This window comes from Eupeodes corollae, chromosome 2 (assembly GCF_945859685.1).
Source record: "Eupeodes corollae chromosome 2, idEupCoro1.1, whole genome shotgun sequence".
NCBI lineage: Eukaryota > Metazoa > Arthropoda > Insecta > Diptera > Syrphidae > Eupeodes > Eupeodes corollae.
The window spans coordinates 116653135-116675938 of NC_079148.1; the positions used below are offsets into that span (position 1 = coordinate 116653135).

The 22804-nt window shown below is 37.0% G+C and overlaps 1 protein-coding gene across 4 annotated transcripts in view; it reads left to right on the plus strand.

Annotated features, from left to right (window-relative positions):
• The window catches only part of LOC129944569 (spectrin alpha chain), a 32912-nt gene extending 13401 nt beyond the window's left edge, over window positions 1-19511 (plus strand). The window contains exons 2-9 of one of the 4 annotated variants that reach the window (XM_056054097.1): window positions 4337-4399; window positions 4478-8563; window positions 8929-8979; window positions 14943-16866; window positions 16938-17541; window positions 17630-17659; window positions 18209-18809; window positions 18872-19511. In XM_056054097.1, coding sequence (XP_055910072.1) covers window positions 4574-8563; window positions 8929-8979; window positions 14943-16866; window positions 16938-17541; window positions 17630-17659; window positions 18209-18809; window positions 18872-19000 — 7329 coding nt within the window. In that variant the 5' untranslated portion in view covers window positions 4337-4399; window positions 4478-4573 and the 3' untranslated portion in view covers window positions 19001-19511. The remainder of the gene's footprint in view (window positions 1-4336; window positions 4400-4477; window positions 8564-8928; window positions 8980-14942; window positions 16867-16937; window positions 17542-17629; window positions 17660-18208; window positions 18810-18871) is intronic. The other 3 variants (XM_056054098.1, XM_056054099.1, XM_056054100.1) reach the window with 3 other exon arrangements.
• The last annotated feature ends 3293 nt before the right edge of the window (window positions 19512-22804 follow it).

Genomic DNA, 22804 nt, shown 5'->3' on the forward strand with positions numbered 1-22804 from the left:
CACCCTTTTCTACTATATTCTTGACTATATCAGTTTCACGGTATATTTTGTGTAACTCATTGTTTAACCTCCTCCAGAATTGTCTTTGTAATTATCGGACACTACTATTGACCTAAGTAGTACCCGTTGCATGGTGGTTAGTGCGTTGGATTGTGACCCTAGTATGTTCCCAAAAATCAACAAGATATACAGTAAAAAGAACGATAATGACCTTCCGTGTATGAAACTGCAAAAAACTAAAGGGAACAGGGACGTACAGCACAAATAGATCCAGAAGAAGCCATCTTTGACGATGACTTTTACGTATTTGAACATCCGAAGGAAAAAGTGGAGGCGGTAGTCAGTAGGTGTCGATAGTATATCCAACGTTGTACTAAGACATTGACCGATGGAGCCTATTGACATTTACACCACACTCTTCAATAATGCACATTATCCAGTGCATTGGAAGATCGCTGTGGTTCATCCTCTCCCGAAAAAGGGAAAGGACAACTCCAACCCGTCAAATCTTCGGTCGATAAGTCTTCTTCCGAGCATCAGCAAAGTTTTCGAAAAGATCTTCAATAGAGCTCTGACTAAGTGGGTTGAGGACAACAAAATAATTCCGGATAAACAGTTCGGGTTCAAGGCGGGTCATGACACAATTCATGCTGCGTCTAAACTCGTTTCTGATATCCAATGGAATAAATCAAAACAACAATGCACAGGTGCTGTTCTGGTTGATTTGGAAAAGGCCTTTGACACCGTATGGTTAGAGAGTTTTTACCTAAAACTGAGCAAGCTTGGCATAAGCAAGCCATTGTTGTATATACTTTATAATATGCTTAACGATAGACAGTTGTTGTCAAAAGTGGCAATGTAACTTCACAACTTTCTTAATTAAAAATGTTCTTTAACAGGGAGCGGTGAATTCGCCGATTCTCTTCAGCATTTACACCAGCGATCTGATATGTAGTCTTATAAAGACAATTGCGTACGTCGACGATCTAATTGCGTACAGAACGGCCCGAAAGGTTGAGGTTATTAGAATTCTCTTGCAACGTGATTTCGAAAAGATTCAGCGATATTGCGACGACTGGAAACTGAAAATAAATGTCCAGAAGTAAGAGGCAATTCTGTTCCGGAATCCGTTGGCTAGGGCCACGAGGGATACGTGTAAGAATTGGCGCAAGATGGTCATCGTTGATCTTCACGGCCAGCCATTAGCGAGCAAATGTGTAGTGAAGTACCTCGGTATCTGGTTAGATCAGTATTTATATTTCGACAGACATATAAATGCTGCTCTGACCAAGGCCAGAGGAGCTTTCGATCTGACGAAAGACTGTTTTTTAGCAGACGGCTTGACCCCAGAGTGAAGGTAATTTGCTACATGGGCCTCATACGGCCAATGATCGTTTATGGTTGTCCTGTGTGGTTCAACGTTGCCCCTTCCCAGATGGAGAGGTTTCGGGTGTTCGAGCGGCAGTGTTTATGACGCTGTACCGGCTTATATCGAACAGCCGAATCTTCTTATGTGCATTACTTTTTCAACGAGGTCCTATACAACGGTGCTCGAATCAACAGAATTGAAAAATTCGTGATAAAACTCGTTCGAGGTCACATTGCTAAAACTATGTCTTTGACCAACAATTTTATTTTCGGGGCGTTCTATCCGAACGACGAGTATTTTGGAAGTACACGTTTGAGCGGCTTCATTCCACCAGAGGCATTCCTCTTTTTAGATAGATGCGGCCCACTAGTCACTAGGCCCTAGTTCTCAACGGACTGTTGCGCCACCCAATTTATTAATTTATTTACTATTGACCTAGTGTTATTGCTTCTTAGTTTCCAACGTTTCCCGCAGACGAAGCCACCATAGACTTTATTTTTCCCTCATTTATGTGCAATCCTAGATTTTTCGCTGCTCGCTCGATCTGGATAAATAAGTATTCTACAGTGTTTTGGTTCCTTCATCTGCGTAAGCCAGTTGTTGTTTGAGATTGTTGACGATTTTGCTTCTGGTAGGTAGATGTTTTAGATTCCCAGTTTTCTTTCTCTAAATCCTTTGTCAGAGCCCATTGAAGATGTTGACGGTCCTGAATAGTAATCCGAATACCATAACTTGGTTTGAAACATTGTTCAATTGGTCGTTGTTATCCTAAACAATCTTATCTGTTTATTTGGGATGTCCAATTCTCTACTGAATTTACAAAGTTCTATCCTGGCTATACTGTCATAGAGGCCTTTGAAATCTATAAACAGATGGTATATTGAGATGTTAAAGTCTAGTCATTCTTTCATCGCAACATCTACATCAAGTTAGCTGATACATTTTCTGCTAATGAGGGTACTCATTGAGTTTGTGCAAAACACAATCCAGGGGCCCTACTCTATAATGCGTTTTCGAAAGCCAATCCGATTCGAATCTGATATTCGATTCGTTTATGAATTCGTACTCTGTAAAATGTTCGAATCGAATAAAACAATCATCTAGTACTGTTTCTATTTATATAATAGATTTGCTCAAAGTATTTTTTATAAGATTTGTCAAAGTAAATATACAAAAAATAAATCAAAACAAATCACAAAGAAGACGATGAAAAAATAAAAATACAAATTCAGTCATTATTATCACTTGAGAATTATCGTAATGTCTTTTTTACACTTCATTGCTTTGCAATTGCCACATCTCTTTTTTTAATTCAAGCTTAGAAAGTTTCAGCTGATTTTTTTCATAGTCAGGCTATATTTTTCTTCCTTCCAGTCATACGAATTCCACCATAATTTCAAATTGCTTTTGTGTGGTATGCACATTTTTCGCTGATGATTCCCTGTAATGGGATTAATTTTTTTAAATTTTGAATACAATAATTATTTCCTAACTTATATTTTATCTATTTCGCACAACTAAACACAATTTTCTTTTTGTGTCCTTTAAAAACGACCTTCGAATTGTAATTACCTCTCTTGGTGTAAAAACAAAATTTTCGTTTTCGAACGCTAACGACATTCAGAAACGCAATGCCTGATACGAAAAATCCGAATGCGGATTTGTCATTCGGTAAGTACTAGATTTCTTATCCGTATTATAATAATACGTTTTCGAAAATATTTCCTTTCGAACGGCATTACAGAGTAGGGTCCTGTATTTTTCCTTGAAAATATTCGTCCATTGACGTCTTGAAACCGGGAAAACTTTAAGGGCTGTCTATTTGCTTTTAATTATGTTAATTTTCTTATTTGTTTGCCATCAGGTTTTCAACAATTTGCAAGCTCTTTCATTCCCTTAAATAACTTTATGTTCTGGAAATCAACGGAGGCTAACCGTGTTGGCTTTGCTAAAGAATAGAAGCTCCCTACCGTACTGCCTTACCAATGCCGGAGATAGCCGTTAGTGCCGCTTGGGTATCGTTACATTGTGGGAAGAGGAGAGATCTTCTAGTTGTTTCAAAAACGCAAATACATCTGCTTCAAAAACACTGACAGTCCTATGTAAGCTTTATTGGTCTTTCCAGAGAAGGATTTTATGAAGCAGAACAAGATTTATGAATAAAATACCATCCATTCCTGCCTCGAAGAGATATCTGTTAAGGCTACTGAGTTAAAATCTTTCTAAGTCTTCAAATAGTCTGTTTTAATATCTTTGTCTATGTCAATAGTGTTCTTCATGTTTCCATGCATGACCAAAATATGTCCTTTTCCAGTTGTTGCACTGTATTTAGTCACGCAATTTATTGATTTATAAAAACACAATAAAATTCTTTTAATAAACAATTCGATACAGTTCGTAGAAACAATTGTTAATATTTAATTCATATTAAAACATGGGTAAATCACATAAGTTTTAAAATTTGAACTTTATCCACCAACATAAAGAATTGGCGATAGAAAAACTTTCTACAACCAAATATCATTGCCTTATCTTTTTTATTTGAATTTGAACAAGAATTTTATCAATATTTCACCTGTTTATGAAAAAAATCAAACAAAAAACCACTCCTTAACTTAATCAATGGCAAAAATATGTTGGTATCTGTGAAAATAAGATAAGAGACGGGCGGTAGTTTTATAACTACATAAGTCCAATTTAAAATGAACTAATTTCACATCCACAAAATTTGCACAACTATTAACTAATGTCGGCTACAATCACGTCATCGTTGTTTTGCCGATCATCATCAAGTCTGTGAATATATTTGTTTAAAACATTAAGCTCTCTTTTATAATTAACATTATTTAAAAATTATTGCACATTCTATTCGGTATTCAGTCAGTCGGTTTCGTTCGTTGATTATGTAAGCGTTTTGAATTTGAAATGACTCATATTTTATTCATGATCTTTTTATTTGTTCAATAGGCTAGCCAGCGTCAAATAGAATCGAAAGAGAAGATTTAAAAGCGAAAGGAAGAACAAAACTAGGTTAGTGAGATAATAATTTAAAAAATCAAAATAATAAATGAAATTTAAATATTCTTTTTTTTTATATATTTATTCCAGAAAGAACAACAAAACTAAGAGTAAATAAAAAAGAATCCCATTTTACAATTATTAAAAAGAAACGAACGAACGAAGCAACCACATTTTTGACACAGAATGGAGAATTTTACTCCGAAAGAGGTGAAAATCCTCGAAACCGTTGAGGATATTCAAGAACGTCGTGAGCAGGTACTCTCTCGATACAATGACTTTAAAATCGAGACCAGACACAAGCGTGAGAAGCTCGAAGATTCGCGTCGCTTTCAATACTTTAAGCGTGATGCCGATGAGTTGGAAAGCTGGATTAACGAGAAATTGCAAGCGGCCAGCGAGGAAAGTTATCGTGACCCAACAAATTTGCAGGCCAAAATACAGAAGCATCAGGCTTTCGAGGCTGAAGTATCAGCTCACAGCAATGCAATTGTTTCGTTGGACAACACCGGTCAGGAGATGATCAATCAGCAGCATTTTGCTTCGGAAACCATTCAGAAGCGCCTTGATGAACTCCATCGGTTGTGGGAGTTGTTATTGAGTCGTTTGGCCGAAAAGGGTCAGAAATTGCAGCAGGCTTTAGTGTTGGTGCAGTTTTTGCGTCAATGCGAAGAAGTCATGTTCTGGATCAAGGACAAGGAGGCATTTGTGACTGCCGATGAATTCGGACAGGATTTGGAGCATGTCGAAGTATTACAGCGCAAATTTGACGAGTTCCAAAAGGATATGGCTTCGCAAGAGTACCGCGTTACAGAAGTTAATCAGTTAGCTGATAAGCTGATTCAAGATGGTCATCCAGAGCGAGACACAATCACCAAGAGGAAGGAAGAGTTAAATGAGGCTTGGCAGAGATTGAAGCAGTTGGCCATCGTTAGGCAGGAGAAACTTTTCGGAGCACATGAGATTCAGCGCTTCAATCGCGATGCCGACGAGACTGTTGCATGGATTTCCGAGAAGGATGTGGTTTTATCGTCCGACGACTATGGACGTGATTTGGCTAGTGTGCAGACTCTGCAGAGAAAGCATGAGGGGGTTGAGCGTGATTTGGCTGCCTTGGAAGACAAAGTGTCGACCCTTGGCGCTGAGGCTCAACGTCTTTGCTCGATTCACTCGGACCACAGTGACCAGATTCGTGATAAGCAATCTGAGATTGCCGATTATTGGCAGAGTCTTACAGCCAAGGCTAGAGAGCGTAAGCAGAAACTCGACGAGTCGTACTACTTGCACCGATTCTTGGCCGATTTCCGTGACTTGGTATCATGGATCAATGGCATGAAGGCAATCATCTCTGCCGATGAGTTGGCTAAGGATGTTGCTGGTGCTGAAGCCCTATTGGAACGTCACCAAGAGCATAAGGGAGAGATTGATGCCCGTGAAGACAGTTTCAAGCTAACTACCGAATCCGGACAGAAGTTGTTGGAGCGTGAACATTATGCCGCCGCCGAAATCCAAGAAAAGTTGGCTGCTCTGGAAAATGACAAGAGTTCGCTGTTGTCCCTGTGGGAGGACCGTCGTATTCTGTACGAGCAGTGCATGGACTTGCAGTTGTTCTATCGTGACACTGAACAAGCCGACACTTGGATGGCAAGGCAAGAGGCATTCTTGGCAAATGAAGATCTTGGTGATTCACTTGATTCCGTAGAAGCTTTGATCAAGAAGCACGAAGACTTCGAGAAGAGCTTGGCTGCTCAGGAGGAAAAAATTAAGGCCTTGGACATCTTTGCTACCAAGCTGATTGATGGACAGCATTATGCAGCTGATGATGTTGCTCAGCGGCGTCAAATGCTTCTCAACCGCCGATTGGCTTTGCAGGAGAAATCATCCAGACGTCGACAGTTGTTGGACGACTCAAATCGTTACCAGCAATTCGAAAGGGATTGTGATGAGACTAAGGGATGGATAAGCGAAAAACTGAAGTTCGCCACTGATGACAGCTATTTGGATCCCACAAACTTGAACGGAAAAATGCAAAAGCACCAAAACTTCGAACACGAGCTGAATGCCAATAAGTCCCGCATTGAGGACATCACAACCGTGGGAACCGAGTTGATCGAGAAGAAGCATTATGCTGCCGATCAGATTAACACCAGGATGCAAGAAGTTGTGGTTCTTTGGGAAACTCTGGTGCGAGCATCAGACAAGAAAGGTTGCAAATTGCAAGAAGCTTGCCAGCAGCAACAATTTAACCGAACCATTGAGGACATCGAGTTGTGGTTGAGCGAGATCGAAGGGCAATTGTTGTCAGAAGATCATGGAAAGGATTTGACATCCGTTCAGAATTTACAAAAGAAGCACGCTCTGTTGGAGGCCGATGTTATGGCCCATCAAGACCGCATTGAGAGCATCAAAGTGAATGCCAATAAGTTCATCGAATCTGGACATTTTGACGCCGATAACATCAAGAACAAAGAATCAAACTTGACAGCTCGCTACTCAGCTTTGGCAGCACCAATGGGAGAACGTAAACAGCATTTGTTGGACTCCCTTCAGGTGCAGCAATTGTTCAGAGATCTTGAAGACGAAGCTGCTTGGATCCGTGAGAAGGAGCCCATTGCTGCTTCTACCAACCGTGGTCGTGACTTGATTGGTGTGCAGAATCTCATCAAAAAACATCAAGCTGTCTTGGCTGAAGTTAATAACCATGATGCTCGTCTTGCTAATGTCATTAGTTCAGGAGAGAATCTATTGAAGGATCAACCATTCGCCAGTGAGGACATTCGTCAAAGGTTGGATACTCTGCAAGAGCAATGGAACTCATTGAAGGAGAAATCCAACCAACGCAAGCAGGACTTGGAAGATTCCCTTCAGGCTCATCAATACTTTGCTGATGCAAATGAAGCAGAATCCTGGATGCGTGAGAAGGAACCCATTGCCACCGGTAATGATTATGGCAAGGATGAAGATTCCTCTGAGGCGCTTCTTAAGAAACACGAAGCTTTAGTGTCTGACTTGGAGGCTTTCGGAAACACCATCCAAGGACTGCAAGAACAAGCTAAGAATTGTCGCCAGCAAGAAACTCCCGTAGTGGACATCACCGGAAAGGAATGCGTTGTAGCTTTGTATGACTACTCTGAGAAGTCCCCTCGCGAGGTATCCATGAAGAAGGGAGATGTTTTGACACTCCTCAACTCCAACAACAAGGACTGGTGGAAGGTTGAAGTAAATGACCGTCAAGGTTTCGTTCCAGCTGCATACATTAAGAAAATCGAAGCTGGACTCAGCGCCAGTCAGCAGAATCTTGTGGACAACCATTCGATTTCAAAGAGGCAAAACCAAATCAACTCGCAATATGACAACCTACTGGCTTTGGCTAGGGAACGTCAAAACAAGCTTAACGAGACCACAAAGGCCTACGTGTTGGTCCGTGAAGCCGCTGATTTGGCTGCTTGGATCAAGGACAAGGAGAACCATGCCCAGATTGCCGACGTTGTTGGAGAAGATCTTGAGGAAGTTGAAGTGTTGCAAAAGAAATTCGACGATTTCAATGACGATCTTAAGGCTAACGAAGTGCGTTTAGCCAATATGAATGAAATCGCCGTCCAGTTGACATCTCTGGGCCAAACTGAAGCAGCCCTGAAAATCCAAACCCAGATGCAAGATTTGAACGACAAGTGGACTAACTTGCAACAATTGACGGCTGAAAAGGCCAGCCAGTTGGGATCGGCACATGAAGTGCAACGTTTCCATCGTGACATTGACGAGACGAAGGATTGGATTGCTGAAAAGGAGAACGCCCTCAACAATGATGATCTTGGAAAGGACTTACGCAGCGTACAGACTCTGCAGAGGAAGCACGAGGGAGTTGAACGTGATTTGGCCGCTTTGCGCGATAAGATTCGTCAGCTCGACGAAACTGCAAACCGTTTGATGCAATCTCATCCCGACACCGCCGATCAAACTTACAACAAGCAAAAGGAAATCAACGAGATGTGGGATCAAATCATCACCAAGGCCACCACTCGCAAAGAGAAGTTGCTGGATTCATACGACTTGCAGCGATTCCTCAGCGATTACCGTGACTTATTGGCCTGGATCAACTCGATGATGGGACTCGTGACATCTGATGAACTCGCCAACGATGTAACCGGTGCTGAGGCACTAATTGAACGCCACCAGGTAAGACTATTCGAAACTTCTATCATTTTCTTTTAAACATATTGTTTCCATCCAAATGCTTTGAAGTTTTACCCACAAAACAAAAGAATGAATATTTTAATAATAGAATTTGTTTCATTTGGACACAATGAGGATTAAAGTCGACAACAACAAACAAAATCAAAATCAAAAACAAAAAACAAAAAACAAAACTCATATGTAACTTTTTTTTATTTAATTTTTCTCTTTCCGTTTGTTTCGTTTTTATATTGCTTTTTCGTTCGTTTGCTGGATAAAATCACACACGTCACTCAATTGCAACCACCAAAATTTCCCCGCAAAATAAAAAAATTAAAACATAAAATACAATTTCAAAATGAAAATAGGGTCATCGCGCCGAAATTGAATTCCTTAATGGAATCAATCTATTGCCAGAGGTAGTTGGAAAAATAGATTTTTCTTATATTTTGTTTTCTTTTTACAAATATTGACACTCGATTTTATTTTCGTTCTAAAGCAATAATAATAATTGTGTTCTTTTATAAAATATAATTTTTAATCAGCTTTATATTATTTTAATCTTTAAATTATTGTGTACTTTTTGTCTTATTTGTCGTTTTAACAAAATTCGTTCGTTTTTTTTTATTTATTTATATAAGTGTAAAATAATTTTTAATATGACAGCAGTATGTTAAGAAATTAAAACTAAATAAACTTAGCTTATCGCATTTCATTAGGATTTACTATATATACTAATTAAACATCGTCTTGTCTCAGTTTGATCACTCTGAGTGATTTGGTAAAGTTGTTCGTTATTATTTAAATTGGAATGTTATTTCTAAACCCAAGTCAAATATGAAAACCTTTTTTTCTGTCTTGCTAATTCCTAAAAACTACCAAAATATTTGTTGTCTATGCCTGATGAAGTGTTTTCCAATTGCTGAAAAATGTCAGTCACAAAATTGTACAATAAAGAGTTTGCACATTATATTTTTAGCCTTGATAAGATAAACTATTGTAGGCGCTTTTTGACTTTGGCACTGTGAATGTATCATTTATGGGAATTACTATTTTAAGATTTTCTTAGTATTTAGGCGCGATTTATTTTGCTTACAAGGAGTAGGAAATTTGTATCTTCTTTAAAAAAAGTAGAAATAAATAAGCACATCATTTTTATTAAAGAATTTCGATGTGAAAGGCAAGAATTAAAGCTTAAATTTACGTTTAGTTTTGAAGTCTGTTTAGCTGTTAAAGCCTATCCATAAAGGTGATAAAACATAAACATATTCTGCATATTATCCCTCCATACAAATTATAGCATGTTTATTTGCAATAACCGGACATGCGACACCGTCCCACCAGCCACTTGAGACACCTTAAGCCTTTAACGAGAGGTAAAATGTGCAAAACAAAAAAAAAAGGCGTCGAATTATTCTACATCGTCAAAACGGTAACCTTCACAAAACAGTTTCAACTATAGAATTGTTTAAGACTCGAAACGTTGAAATAATGTGTGTCAACCACCGTAAAGCTCTGACCAGCAAACTTTTCTTGTTCTCAAACTTCTAAAGTAAATTGTATAAATCAAGATTTTATATCCCAGAAGAAACTTAAATCATACTTAAGTGTTTAGAGATCTTTAAAGCTTAGTGAAAAATTGTTTCTAAAATTCATGGACACGCTTAGAAAAATGTTTTGATTGTTTTAAAGAATATTTTGAAAAACTTGATCCATTTGAAGTGGATCTAAAGAGCAGCCCTTTGTATAAGTGTAAATACAGTGTTGGAAAAAAATATGGAAACAATCTTTGGCTGAAACTTGTATCGTAATTTGTATTGAAAAGAGTATACAAAATTTAAAAATGTACTTATCAATTAAATTGGTAATCTTAAACAAATAAAATAAATTATAAAATATTTCCGGCGGTTTTGTCTTAGAAAAAATTATTACATCAAAATTAAGAATGCTATTGTTTTAATTTTTGGAATAGAGTTATTCAACGATAAAAATTGTGAAAATTTTGTACATGCCTTACATCCTACTTAATTGGAATTTCCTTTTCGGCAAATGGCAGAGTCCGAAATTCATCTGCTGCACTTTGTTTCCTTTATTATATAAAATTGCCCCAACTTCAGATGATAATAGTGATTCCGCCAAAAATCTAAACTGTCATCTGCGTGTATTTGGAATCAAATTTACAGCCCTTTAGGCGTATGACAATATTCATTGCATGGTGGAAGTATTTATTTTTTGACTACTGCTAAAAAACTTTACTTATCACTTAGGTCTTTGGACCTTTAACGTTCTCTCACGGGGCATAGGGCCTCCACAGCTACTACTCGCCATCGTTTACAATTTCTGGAGATATATCTCAGCTCTCTCTAACTTAGCCCCAGTCGTGCTGATTCCTGTTCAACCATTATTCGCCAAGTACTTCCGGCCGGCCGACTTGTATGTATTCATTCGTGAGCCTGAGCAGGGTCCACTGCATTGACATTTAAAATAAAAAGAATAATCTGTTAGAATGAATCATAACAAAAACACTTACCATTATAACTTAAGTGTTTAGCTTGAGTACATTTTAGAACAAGGTTTTCTTCGTGCCACTAAAATTGAATTTTTCAATGGCTTTTGATGGCCTTGATTTAAGACCAACTTCAAAATTAATGTATCACGTCAGGTTTTTGAAATATTAATTTTAAAAATTCGAAAAACACGTATATCAAATAAAATCCGTGATGATATTCCAAATCTACGAGTATAATCCGTTTCTTCAATATTGAGGTCAATTATTTATATTATTTCATGTTATATTCGAAAAAATTCATAATTATGTCATCTGTTTTCAACACAAAAAGGTAAAATGGTTTGAAAGTAATTTTTGTTCTTTTAACGAACGTTTTATCTTAACAATCAAAACCTTAATATACTTATATTAAAAAATATAAAAATAAACTTGAAACGGGTATTTTTAAAACTCGAGCACAAAACTTCATATGGAGTCACATAAAGAGGCATAACTAATGATAACTTAAAATATGCATTTAAAATCATATATTTTATGTTTATCTCCCTCTTTTCAATGAACACAAAAACTTAGTAGGTATACAGGATGGGGTTGGTGGAGGCGTATACTCAGATAGACTAAACTTAAGTCCCTTCTTTCGTCTACCCGATCATTGTAGCGTGTTCCAAGCTGAAATCCTGGCTATAAAAGATGTCCTATCATGACTTAGAGAAAACGTTATATCATCGTCGTTCTATTAAAATTCCCTAAGTCCATTTTTTGTGTTTTGAGATATTTGCATTAGAAATTTGAAATCAATATGCAAATCAATAGCTTTTGGGAGTTTTAATTCGTTATAATTTAAAATTGGTGCATCGTTAAGCTTAGGGAATTTTTGAAAAAAAATATAGATTTTGTCATTTGCATGAACTTAGTGTATTTATTTAATTTTTGCGGAAAATGGACTTAGGGAGAATGACGACGATATCAACTAATGATACACGCATCTTCTCGGATAGCAAAGCTGCGTTAAAGTCCCTTGACTCTTTCTCCGCTAACTCACTAACAGCCCCAAATTTGTCGATCATCTCTTACGGAGATGGCTACACAGTTCAACATTCACCTGTTCTGGGTGCCGGGCCATAGAGACATTCCAGGAAATTTCAAAGCTGACGAACTTGCAAAAAGCGGAACAACTTTACCTCTACTGGCTCACAATGCTAGCATAGGTACCCCTTCAACTACATGTAAACTCATGCAAAAGTAAGATACACTAGAGAAAACAAACTTCAGGTGGAATAATACCAACACCTGTTTAGCGACAAAACTAATTTGGCCTGATCTTAGCGCCAGGCGCTCAAAACAATTAATCTCTCTGAGTAGATTTCACATTAGCTACGTTTTAGGTGTCCGGACTGGGCACTCCTTTATAGGAAGGAATGCTATTCGACTTGGAGCTTCTGCAAAAGATTTTTGTAGGAGTTGAATGGACGAGGAGGAGGAGGATACAATCTCTCATCGTCTCATCTCCTGTGCACATGCCCTGCCTTATCACAAAGACGTAGAATCCACCTTGGAGACTACTACTTCAACGATACCAGCGATCTAAAAAATTCTGACAGTATTTGTCTCCTACGCTTCATTCGGAGCTCCAATTGGCTCGACGAATTAAGCTGATCAACTGATCCATGTGGTATCACAACGGACCATACTTTGGTCTAAGTGTGTTGGACTTCGCAACCAACAGCCACTTTAACCTAACCTTTATTTTATCTTTTAAAGGAGCTAAAAAACAAAAAGGTACATAAAAAAAATACACAAAACATAAACAATAAATTAAAATTACATCAACATAAAAAAAAGACATCCCTTTGATACTTTTTTTTTTCAAATTAAAAAAAAATAACACAAACAATAGAAAAATTGACATAAATCATGAAATTTTTCTTTAAATTTTCAAAAACAAAGCTTTGGCGATTGCGCCTTTAAACGTCTTATACATCGAAAAGGAACGTTCTACGTCAATTGACGTAAGTGGTGCATACTTAACGGAAGAAACTTCATCGTTTGTAAAGTTGCATATATTTCTCATTGTTGAAAACTCTTCATTTTTTGCTAGAACATTGTCAAGCTTCTTTTGTATGGCTGGAGCAATAGATCCCAGTTAGAGCTAATGAATATTATTTGGGTTTTAATTAAGTATCTTTTGCATTTTTAATTGCAACTGGATCAGAATTATCGAAATTATTAACGACTAACAGACTTCTCATAGTGCTTTACGTAAAAGGCAATTGCTTGTAGTCAAGTTCCCCATTTGATAACGTTAGGCTGTGGTGAAAGAGGTGTTAAAGGGTACTTTTCTATAAAAAGTTCCACGCGAGATGGTGCTTTTAAAAATATTTGTTTTCCGTTTGCACCAATAAATCAACATTATGAAAAGTACTACGTATTTTCTCTGCAACTCGATGCACTGCATAAGCTTAACACGTTACATTTATCAACTTCGGATAAAATAGTTTTAACTCTCTAGCTGCCTTAACCGCATCGGTTAAAAAGAGAAGAATTTGTTTGTATTTTGACCTAGTTCATTGATTCTAATTTTAATGGTTCCTTTGCATTTCTTTGAAACCGATGTTTGTTTTATTTTATGTTCATTTTTTTTAAATATGAACGAACAATATGCATTTATTATAAAAATATGCATTAACGATTGAATGCAATTTTAAAGGAAAATAAATGATTCGTAAAGATAATTTGTTCGCTTACTTCTTAAATTTGTCAAAAAAAAATATATGCATTTGCCTGGAAATCCTAGCCCTACTAATGAGAATCTCCAGAAACTAAGAAAGATACTAAAATAATTGAAATTGTACCTAGAAGACAAAGAGTTGTACTCTTGCGCTCATCATATATTTTATTATTAAGAGATATTTTGAGTTTTAACGTAGCATCAGAAACTTCGTTTTTTTATGTTATTTAAATTTAAAGCCGAAACTTTAGTTTAGGACATCTTAGTCATTTAAAAAAGAATTGTTTTGTTTGCGGTACAGATAAGTTATTAATCGTTGAATAAAATGAATGCTTCTGTTTATCTTCTTTTTCCATCACTGTAAGCATTTCTTTTGTTTCGGTTGTTTATTTTGTTCGAATACATATTTCAAATATAAATTCACAACGATCTAAATCTCTCTTGCACTTCTAGCGCCGGCTGATTGGTTTCTAGTGATACATTCGAGTCCTTATCGGCTTCCACTTATTTCTGATTATTATGTAGTTTGCTCATGGTCTACTCCTTCCTAGAACTTTTTATCAAATATATTCAATTTATTCAGTTTAGGAGTATTATTAAAAAAAAAACATTTTCTTAAATTTCGAATTGAAAACCTTAGATCAAATTATAAACATTCTTACCTACCTACATTTATCCATATTTTAAACAATAAAACATAAAATGCTAGCTAGTATAAAGTCGTTAATTTGTAATTGTTTCATTGTACAGCTAACCTACGTCCGCCCGCGATGTTGTTAAAAATATACGTCCCAAACGTTGCGTTGCGTTGTTGAAATATTTAATGTTTTCTTCGTCTTAACCCAATTCATACATATGTGATTATATTTTTTGTATTTTTGTGTTGCAATTCATTTTTGTAATAAATTCATTCATTCAAAGAAAGCACCATTTCATTCATCAACAGTGTTTTTTTTTGTAACAAAATACACACGTCCATATATACATATTGTATCTTTCATTCATTCATAAAATTTGTCAGTGTTGCCAAGCATTCATTTACTTAAATGCCTCCTGTTTCTGTGGTTCTGGACTAAATTTAACTATAACCCAAACTTTTCAAAAAAAATATCCCTCTATAATTATTTTTGTTTGCAAATCAATAGGAACACCGTACAGAAATTGATGCCCGTTCTGGAACCTTTGCTGCATTCGAGCAGTTCGGCTCTGAGCTTCTGCAGGCAAATCACTATGCTTCACCTGAAATCAGGGAGAAGATTGACGATTTGGCTAAGACAAGGGAGAATTTGGAGAAGGCATGGACCGAACGTCGTTTGCAGTTGGAGCAGAATCTTGACTTGCAGTTGTACATGCGCGATTGTGAACAAGCTGAAAACTGGATGTCTGCTCGTGAGGCATTCTTGAATGCCGAGGAAGTCGACTCAAAGGGCGACAATGTTGAGGCTTTGATTAAGAAGCACGAGGACTTTGACAAGGCCATCAATGGCCATGAGGAGAAGATAGCAGCTTTGCAAGTGTTGGCCGACACTCTGATTGCACAGAATCACTATGCTGCTAATTTGATCGATGACAAGCGCAAGCAGGTTTTGGAACGCTGGCGTCATCTTAAGGAGGGATTGATCGAAAAGCGTTCTCGTTTGGGAGATGAGCAGACATTGCAGCAATTTTCACGCGATGCTGATGAAATTGAGAACTGGATCGCCGAAAAGTTGCAATTGGCCAAGGAAGAGAGCTACAAAGATCCAGCCAACATTCAATCCAAGCACCAAAAGCATCAAGCCTTCGAGGCTGAGTTGGCTGCCAACGCTGATCGTATCCAAAGTGTATTGGCAATGGGTGAGAATTTGATTGACAAGAAGCAGTGCAGTGGCTCTGAAGATGCTGTTCAAAAGCGTCTTACCCAAATCGCTGACCAATGGGAATACCTTACCCACAAGACTACTGAGAAGTCGTTGAAACTTAAAGAAGCTAACAAACAACGAACATACATTGCTGCTGTCAAGGATTTGGACTTCTGGTTGGGTGAAGTAGAAAGCCTGCTGACAACCGAGGATGCTGGAAAGGATCTTGCTTCCGTTCAAAACCTGATGAAGAAGCATCAACTTGTTGAGGCCGATATCCTTGCTCATGAAGACCGCATCAAGGACATGAACAACCAAGCCGATTCTTTGGTAGATAGTGGTCAGTTTGACAGTGCTGGAATTCAAGAAAAACGTCAAAGCATCAATGAACGTTATGAGCGCATCTGCAATTTGGCTGCCCATCGCCAGGCTCGTTTGAATGAAGCCCTTACTCTGCACCAGTTCTTCCGCGATATTGCCGACGAAGAGAGTTGGATCAAGGAGAAGAAGTTATTGGTTGGCTCCGATGATTACGGTCGCGATTTGACCGGAGTGCAAAACTTGAAGAAGAAGCATAAGCGTTTGGAAGCTGAGTTGGCTTCTCATGAGCCAGCAATTCAAGCCGTCCAAGAGGCTGGAGAGAAACTTATGGATGTTTCAAATTTGGGAGTACCCGAAATCGAACAAAGATTGAAGGCTCTCAACCAAGCATGGGCAGAACTCAAGAATTTGGCTGCCACTCGTGGACAAAAACTCGATGAATCATTGACTTATCAACAATTCTTGGCCCAGGTCGAAGAGGAAGAAGCTTGGATTACCGAGAAGCAACAACTGTTGTCCGTTGATGATTATGGTGATTCCATGGCTGCTGTTCAGGGTCTCTTGAAGAAGCACGATGCTTTTGAAACTGATTTCGCTGCACACAAAGATCGCTGCTCGTTGATTTGCGAGCAAGGTTCTGACTTAGTAGAGGCCAAGAACCACCACGGAGAATCGATTGCCCAAAGATGCCAGCAACTTCGTTCTAAGCTGGAGAATTTGAACTCCTTGGCAGCCAGACGCAAGGGAGCTTTGTTGGATAACTCAGCCTACTTGCAGTTCATGTGGAAGGCAGATGTTGTTGAAAGTTGGATTGCCGACAAAGAAAACTATGTTCGATCAGATGAATATGGCCGTGATTTGTCCACGGTTCAAACGCTTTTGACAAAACAAGAGACATTCGATGCTGGTAAGTTAACAACAACAAACACAAATTGGTATATGTTCTAAAATATTGTCTTCTATTGTTTTTTTTGTCAGGTCTCAATGCCTTTGAACAGGAGGGAATCCATAACATCACAGCCCTTAAAGATCAACTGATCAATGCAAATCACGCTCAATCGCCAGCAATCCTCAAGCGTCACGAGGATGTTCTTTCGCGTTGGCAAAAACTTCGCGATGCTTCCGAGACACGCAAACAGCGCCTTCTTGCCATGCAAGAGCAATTCCGTCAAATCGAGGAGTTGTACTTGACATTCGCCAAGAAGGCTTCGGCATTCAACTCATGGTTCGAGAATGCCGAAGAGGATCTTACCGATCCAGTTCGTTGTAATTCAATCGAAGAAATTCGTGCCCTTCGTGAGGCTCATGCCCAATTCCAGGCATCTTTGTCATCGGCTGAGGCTGACTTCAAAGCTCTCGCTGCCCTCGACCAGAAGATTAAGAGTTTCAATGTTGGACCAAATCCATATACCTGGTTCACAATGGAGGCCCTCGAAGAGACTTGGCGTAATTTGCAAAAGATCATCGAGGAACGTGATGGTGAGTTAGCCAAGGAGGCCAAACGTCAAGAAGAGAATGACAAACTTAGAAAGGAATTTGCCAAACATGCCAATCTATTCCATCAATGGTTAACTGAAACAAGGTGAGTGTTCGCAATTTTATTTTATTTGTTTTTTCTCAAAGAAATTCTATTACTCTTCTCTTTGGAAATAAAAATCTTCATTTTTTAGATATTATATGCTCGGTTATAATGGTCAAGGGTAAACTATAAACATTATTTTTTGTAAATAGCGTGAATATATACTTTTTTTTGCTATTTAACGAGTGCTTAGCTTAGTTGTCGCCCAAGGTGAAATAATATTGAAAAAGCTTCTATTAACTCAGCGCCCGCCAGTGTGTTGTGTTTCAACTGACTTAAAATAAAGGTTGGAAAAGAGTCGGTTGTCGCCCCGAACGTTTGCCGTTCTCGATTAATTGCTGAGGTGAATTCTGAGTCTAACCAAAATCTTGGTTTAAGCAATCTCTCTTCTACAACGAGTTTGTTTCTATCTGGCCCTCTTGTCGTTGAGGAACTTTTAAGTACTTTCTGTCGTTTTTTTCGACAAGCTCTTGTTTGAATTTTACTCACAAAATGATTTCGCCAATTGCATTAACCATTTTGTAAATATTTTTGTCCATAACAACAACGAATTAATGAAAGCTTTTTTTTTAACAACCAAACGTATACTCGAGCTGTGTTTCTTGGATTGCGTTTCATATGAAGTTAAATTTCATTTTTAATAACACCTCGTTTTTCTGCTCTTTAATAGAACATCTATGATGGAAGGATCTGGTTCTCTGGAACAACAACTGGAAGCCCTTCGTATTAAAGCCTCCGAAGTGCGTGCACGTCGTGTCGATTTGAAGAAAATCGAAGAGCTCGGTGCACTTCTAGAGGAGCATCTAATTTTGGACAATCGTTACACAGAACACTCAACTGTCGGCCTGGCCCAGCAATGGGATCAATTGGATCAACTATCAATGAGAATGCAACACAATTTGGAACAACAAATTCAAGCCAGAAACCATTCGGGAGTATCAGAGGATTCACTCAAAGAATTCTCAATGATGTTCAAACACTTTGACAAAGACAAGTCCGGCAAACTTAATCATCAAGAATTCAAATCCTGTCTGCGCGCTCTTGGTTATGATCTGCCAATGGTCGATGAAGGACAACCCGACCCAGAATTCGAGGCTATTCTAGATGTTGTCGATCCCAATCGCGATGGATATGTATCATTGCAAGAATATATTGCATTTATGATTTCCAAAGAAACAGAAAATGTTCAAAGTTATGAAGAAATCGAAAATGCTTTCCGCGCTATTACTGCCTCCGATCGTCCCTATGTTACAAAGGAAGAGCTTTATTGCGTAAGTTTTTATATAAATTTTCTTTCGAGTGTGATCTAAATGAAATCTCTTCTTTTTTTTAGAACCTTACCAAGGACATGGCGGATTATTGTGTTCAGCGCATGAAACCCTACAGTGACACCCGCTCTGGCCAGTCTATCAAAGATGCCCTTGACTATATCGATTTCACTCGAACATTATTCCAAAATTAAGCATCGCCCAACGGGATATGTCTTTGTTTAACGTTTTAACATCATAATTTTATTTTAGAACTTAAGTATTTTATGAAAGAGTCTTTATATTTATAAAAAAAAAAATCAAGTATTTAAAACGCAATATTAAGTCAAGGTTTGTCCCTGCTGATAAACAGAAACAAAAATATATGTCTGCATTTCTTTTGTTTCTTTTTTTTCTTCTTTTAACTTCTCAAGAGAAGCTTCAATTTTATAAAGAATATGTGCGCCATGTTTTCACAACAATTCAAATGCATTTACAATAAATAGTTTCTGCTAAGTTTACAGCTGAAAAAGCTTTTTTCATAGAAGAACAAATTTATAAAAAATTGATGTCATAGACATAATCGACGAATTAAAATAAAAATAATAAAAAAAAACATCTACCAAACGAACCAGTGTTATATTTCCTTCCAAAACTATATTCATACAAATTAAAATTTGCCTAAAAAAGAAAAACAAAAATGTTGCGAGTAGCTTTAAAAAATAAAACGTATTTGCTATTCATTTTTCAAAACACAATTATCCTACTACATTTTTTTTCTAAAATAAATAACGAAATATATCTTCAATCTACATAAATATATACCTACTGTATTTAACAATATAAATGTATGTCAAATGTATAACTTCTTATAAACTGGTTTGTTAGAGAAAAAAAGTTGATATCCCCATTTTATTCAAATAAATATTATCAACAACCGGCAGCATAATATAAAGCTAGGCTTTTTATCAAAATAATTTTTACTACAAACAAAAAGAATATAATAATATATTTACACGTATATAATAGTAAATTATATATTTAAATGAGCAAAACAATAATAAAAAAATACAGATTCATGTCAAATAAACAAAAACAGTCTTTTTATTTCAACTCATTGTGATTATAAAGGAAAGTTTCATTTTATCTGAAATAATTGTTTCTCTTGCTAATATCGGTACCGTAAAGCTGGGTACACATTTGAGAGTAAACGTGCTGCGAGTCGCTCTCAAGCTGCTCTCGAGAGCGATCTCGCAAGTAGACTACTACATTACTCTCGGTCTCGACATTCGATCCTTTCAAAAGTCATTTGCAAGTGGAAACATGTGTTTTCAACTACCCGAGATAAGCTCGCGGAATACCAACACAGTTCGTATTTTGCGAGTAGCTGTCGAGATAATTAACCGATAATTAAAGCAGCTGCAACCAATACAATGATAACCATTTTGTTTTTCTCGTAACCAGATTCCTCGGAAACTTTCTAAGCATTAATCACTTGCAAAGGAAGAAAAAAAGGAAAAGATTGTCTAGATTATTAATTTTAAGACGACCACAGTGCATTTAAAGTTAGGTTAGGTTGTATTAGGTGATGCATCAGCAATGAAAGAAAGGCATCACTGTGGACCCATTGTGCTTCTAAGGATATGACAAGGATTAGGATTATTTATTGAATTTAAAACATAAATTCAAATGTTATTAGGATAGCAAGCGGAGTCAGGCAAGGGGACCCGCACTTACCTCCGCTTTTTAGTTTAATCATGGTGGATATTTTTTAAAAGATGAAGTAAAAGAAAAAATATAGAATAAGGATTTATGGATAAGTTCTAAACAACTTAAGACTTGTTGATGACATACTTCTCATTCCAACAAAACCTTCATAATACACATATAAAATGGTGATATAACTGACTAACAAAAATCAAAGTCATGACCAGAGATGAAATAATTTCAGGTGAAGCAAAAATTAAATACGTGGTAGACTATATATATTAGGGACAAATTAACTCTTTTAAGGACCAAGAAAGCAAAGAAATAAGCAGACGCAACAGGAACACCTGGAAGCAATTCTGGAACCTTAAATAGATAGAGACCCGAAAATATCTTCTTCACTATTTTGATGTGTTGGCCTTTGAACTACAAACTCTGAGATTAACTTTTAAATCATTTAACCAACTAAGGATTTGTCAACAAAATATAGAAAGATAAATCCTTAACGTAAGATCTAGTCAAAGGATAAGAAATATCTATGCCGTGTCATGCAGATTAGTACAATGAAGACTTATGGATAGCCTTGATGGAGGTTTATGACGGGAAATGATCAAACAATTTCTAAGTTTAAAATTACTCAATTCTTTAACTTTAACTTTGAGTTCTAAGTTGTATGTTTTAATTTATTGTTTTCTTATTTAATTTAAATCTTTTTTTATTATTTTAACACAAAATGCACAACTCTAAAACGTAGGTATATAAAAAAAGTATTATGTTAGGTGAGGGAAGGAGGTTGGTAAGAATTTAGTTTGGTGGTGTCAAAAATTTTAGAATTTTCTGTTTTGTCCAGTAAAATAATTAGAAAAAAGGGTTGAAACCTTGGAATGAGAGATAGTAATTATAAATGTGTTTCTACCTTCTTTTTTGTGTTCTAAATATTGTGTTGAAACTCTCTTTAAATCTCTTGCTCCCGACGTAAACTAAATACTACCAAGTCATGAATCCCTCCTTTTCGTGATATGATCATTGCCATAGCTAATACAGAAATGTTGAACGTATCAAAAAATGATGGATACAGTGGTCAAGAAAGTATTTACTTAGTGTTTTTATTCTTCTTTCAGCTTGGCTATTCCAGAGAGAAAGTAAAAGGTGGCTATTATAATCTGATACCCATTCTGTTCATGTGAATACTCATTGAGTTATGACCTGTTGCTCTGCTTAAACTTTAAAGTTCACTACACTTCGCATCAAAATGCGAACAGGGTCCATTATATACCCACTGTTCAAAAAAGGAGATACGAATGTTGTTTCAAACTTTCATTTCTGAATACACTCTATAAGCTGTTTACTACAGTTCTCTTGAACAGACTGTCAGCTTGATTAGAAAAAACAACATCATCAATGAATTTCAAGCTGCATATAGAACCAACTATTCTACTGTGGACCAAGTTTATAATCTTGCTTGCATAATTCAACTTCAACTTTGCCAAAGAAGAAACTCTACAATTTTAATCGATCTTAAGGCTGCTTTTAATAGCATTGACAGGAATGCTCTTATTTATAAGCTATCGACTCTTCATGCGGATCTTCCAATCAGTATTGTGTTAGACGATCTTCAAATTAACGCCCTTTTATATGAGGACGATATTTTACTGTTGTCAGATAATCCTTCCAATTTGCAATAGCTAATTGAGGGTTTTAAGACTTACTTCATTCAATGGAATCTTGAAATAAATCTTCATAAGTCGGAAATAGTAATATTTTGCAATGGTGGAAGAAGAAATAAAGGTGTCTAATCAATACAAATATCTTAGCGTAGTGTTTAATTACAGAATGTCTTGGAATGAGCATCTGACAAACAGATTGGGAGCATCTAAAAATTCCATCATTGCTACGTGTTCGAGACTGCTGCGAGACAATACCGTCCAACACTCAACAATATTCAAAATATACAATGCCGCATCAAAAGCTATTATGTTGTACTGTGCTCAAGTTTGGGGATACCGCAAATACAACCAAGTCGAAAAAATGCAGCGTTTCTTCATGAAAAGATTCTTTTTACTGCCCGATAATACGTCTAACTATGCTATGCACATTGAAACAGGCTTACCGAAGGGTTTTTAAACGTCCCTCCAGCTACATTTTTCTTTCATTAGACGAAATCTAAATCTTTCTAATAATAGATTATCCAACATTTTATCGAAAGCCATTAGAAACAAGAAAATCTTTTGGGCTAAGGAATGGTATGATCTTTTCCACGGATATTCGTTGGATTTTTCCTTTGACATGAATCTACTTGAATGGCCGAGCTC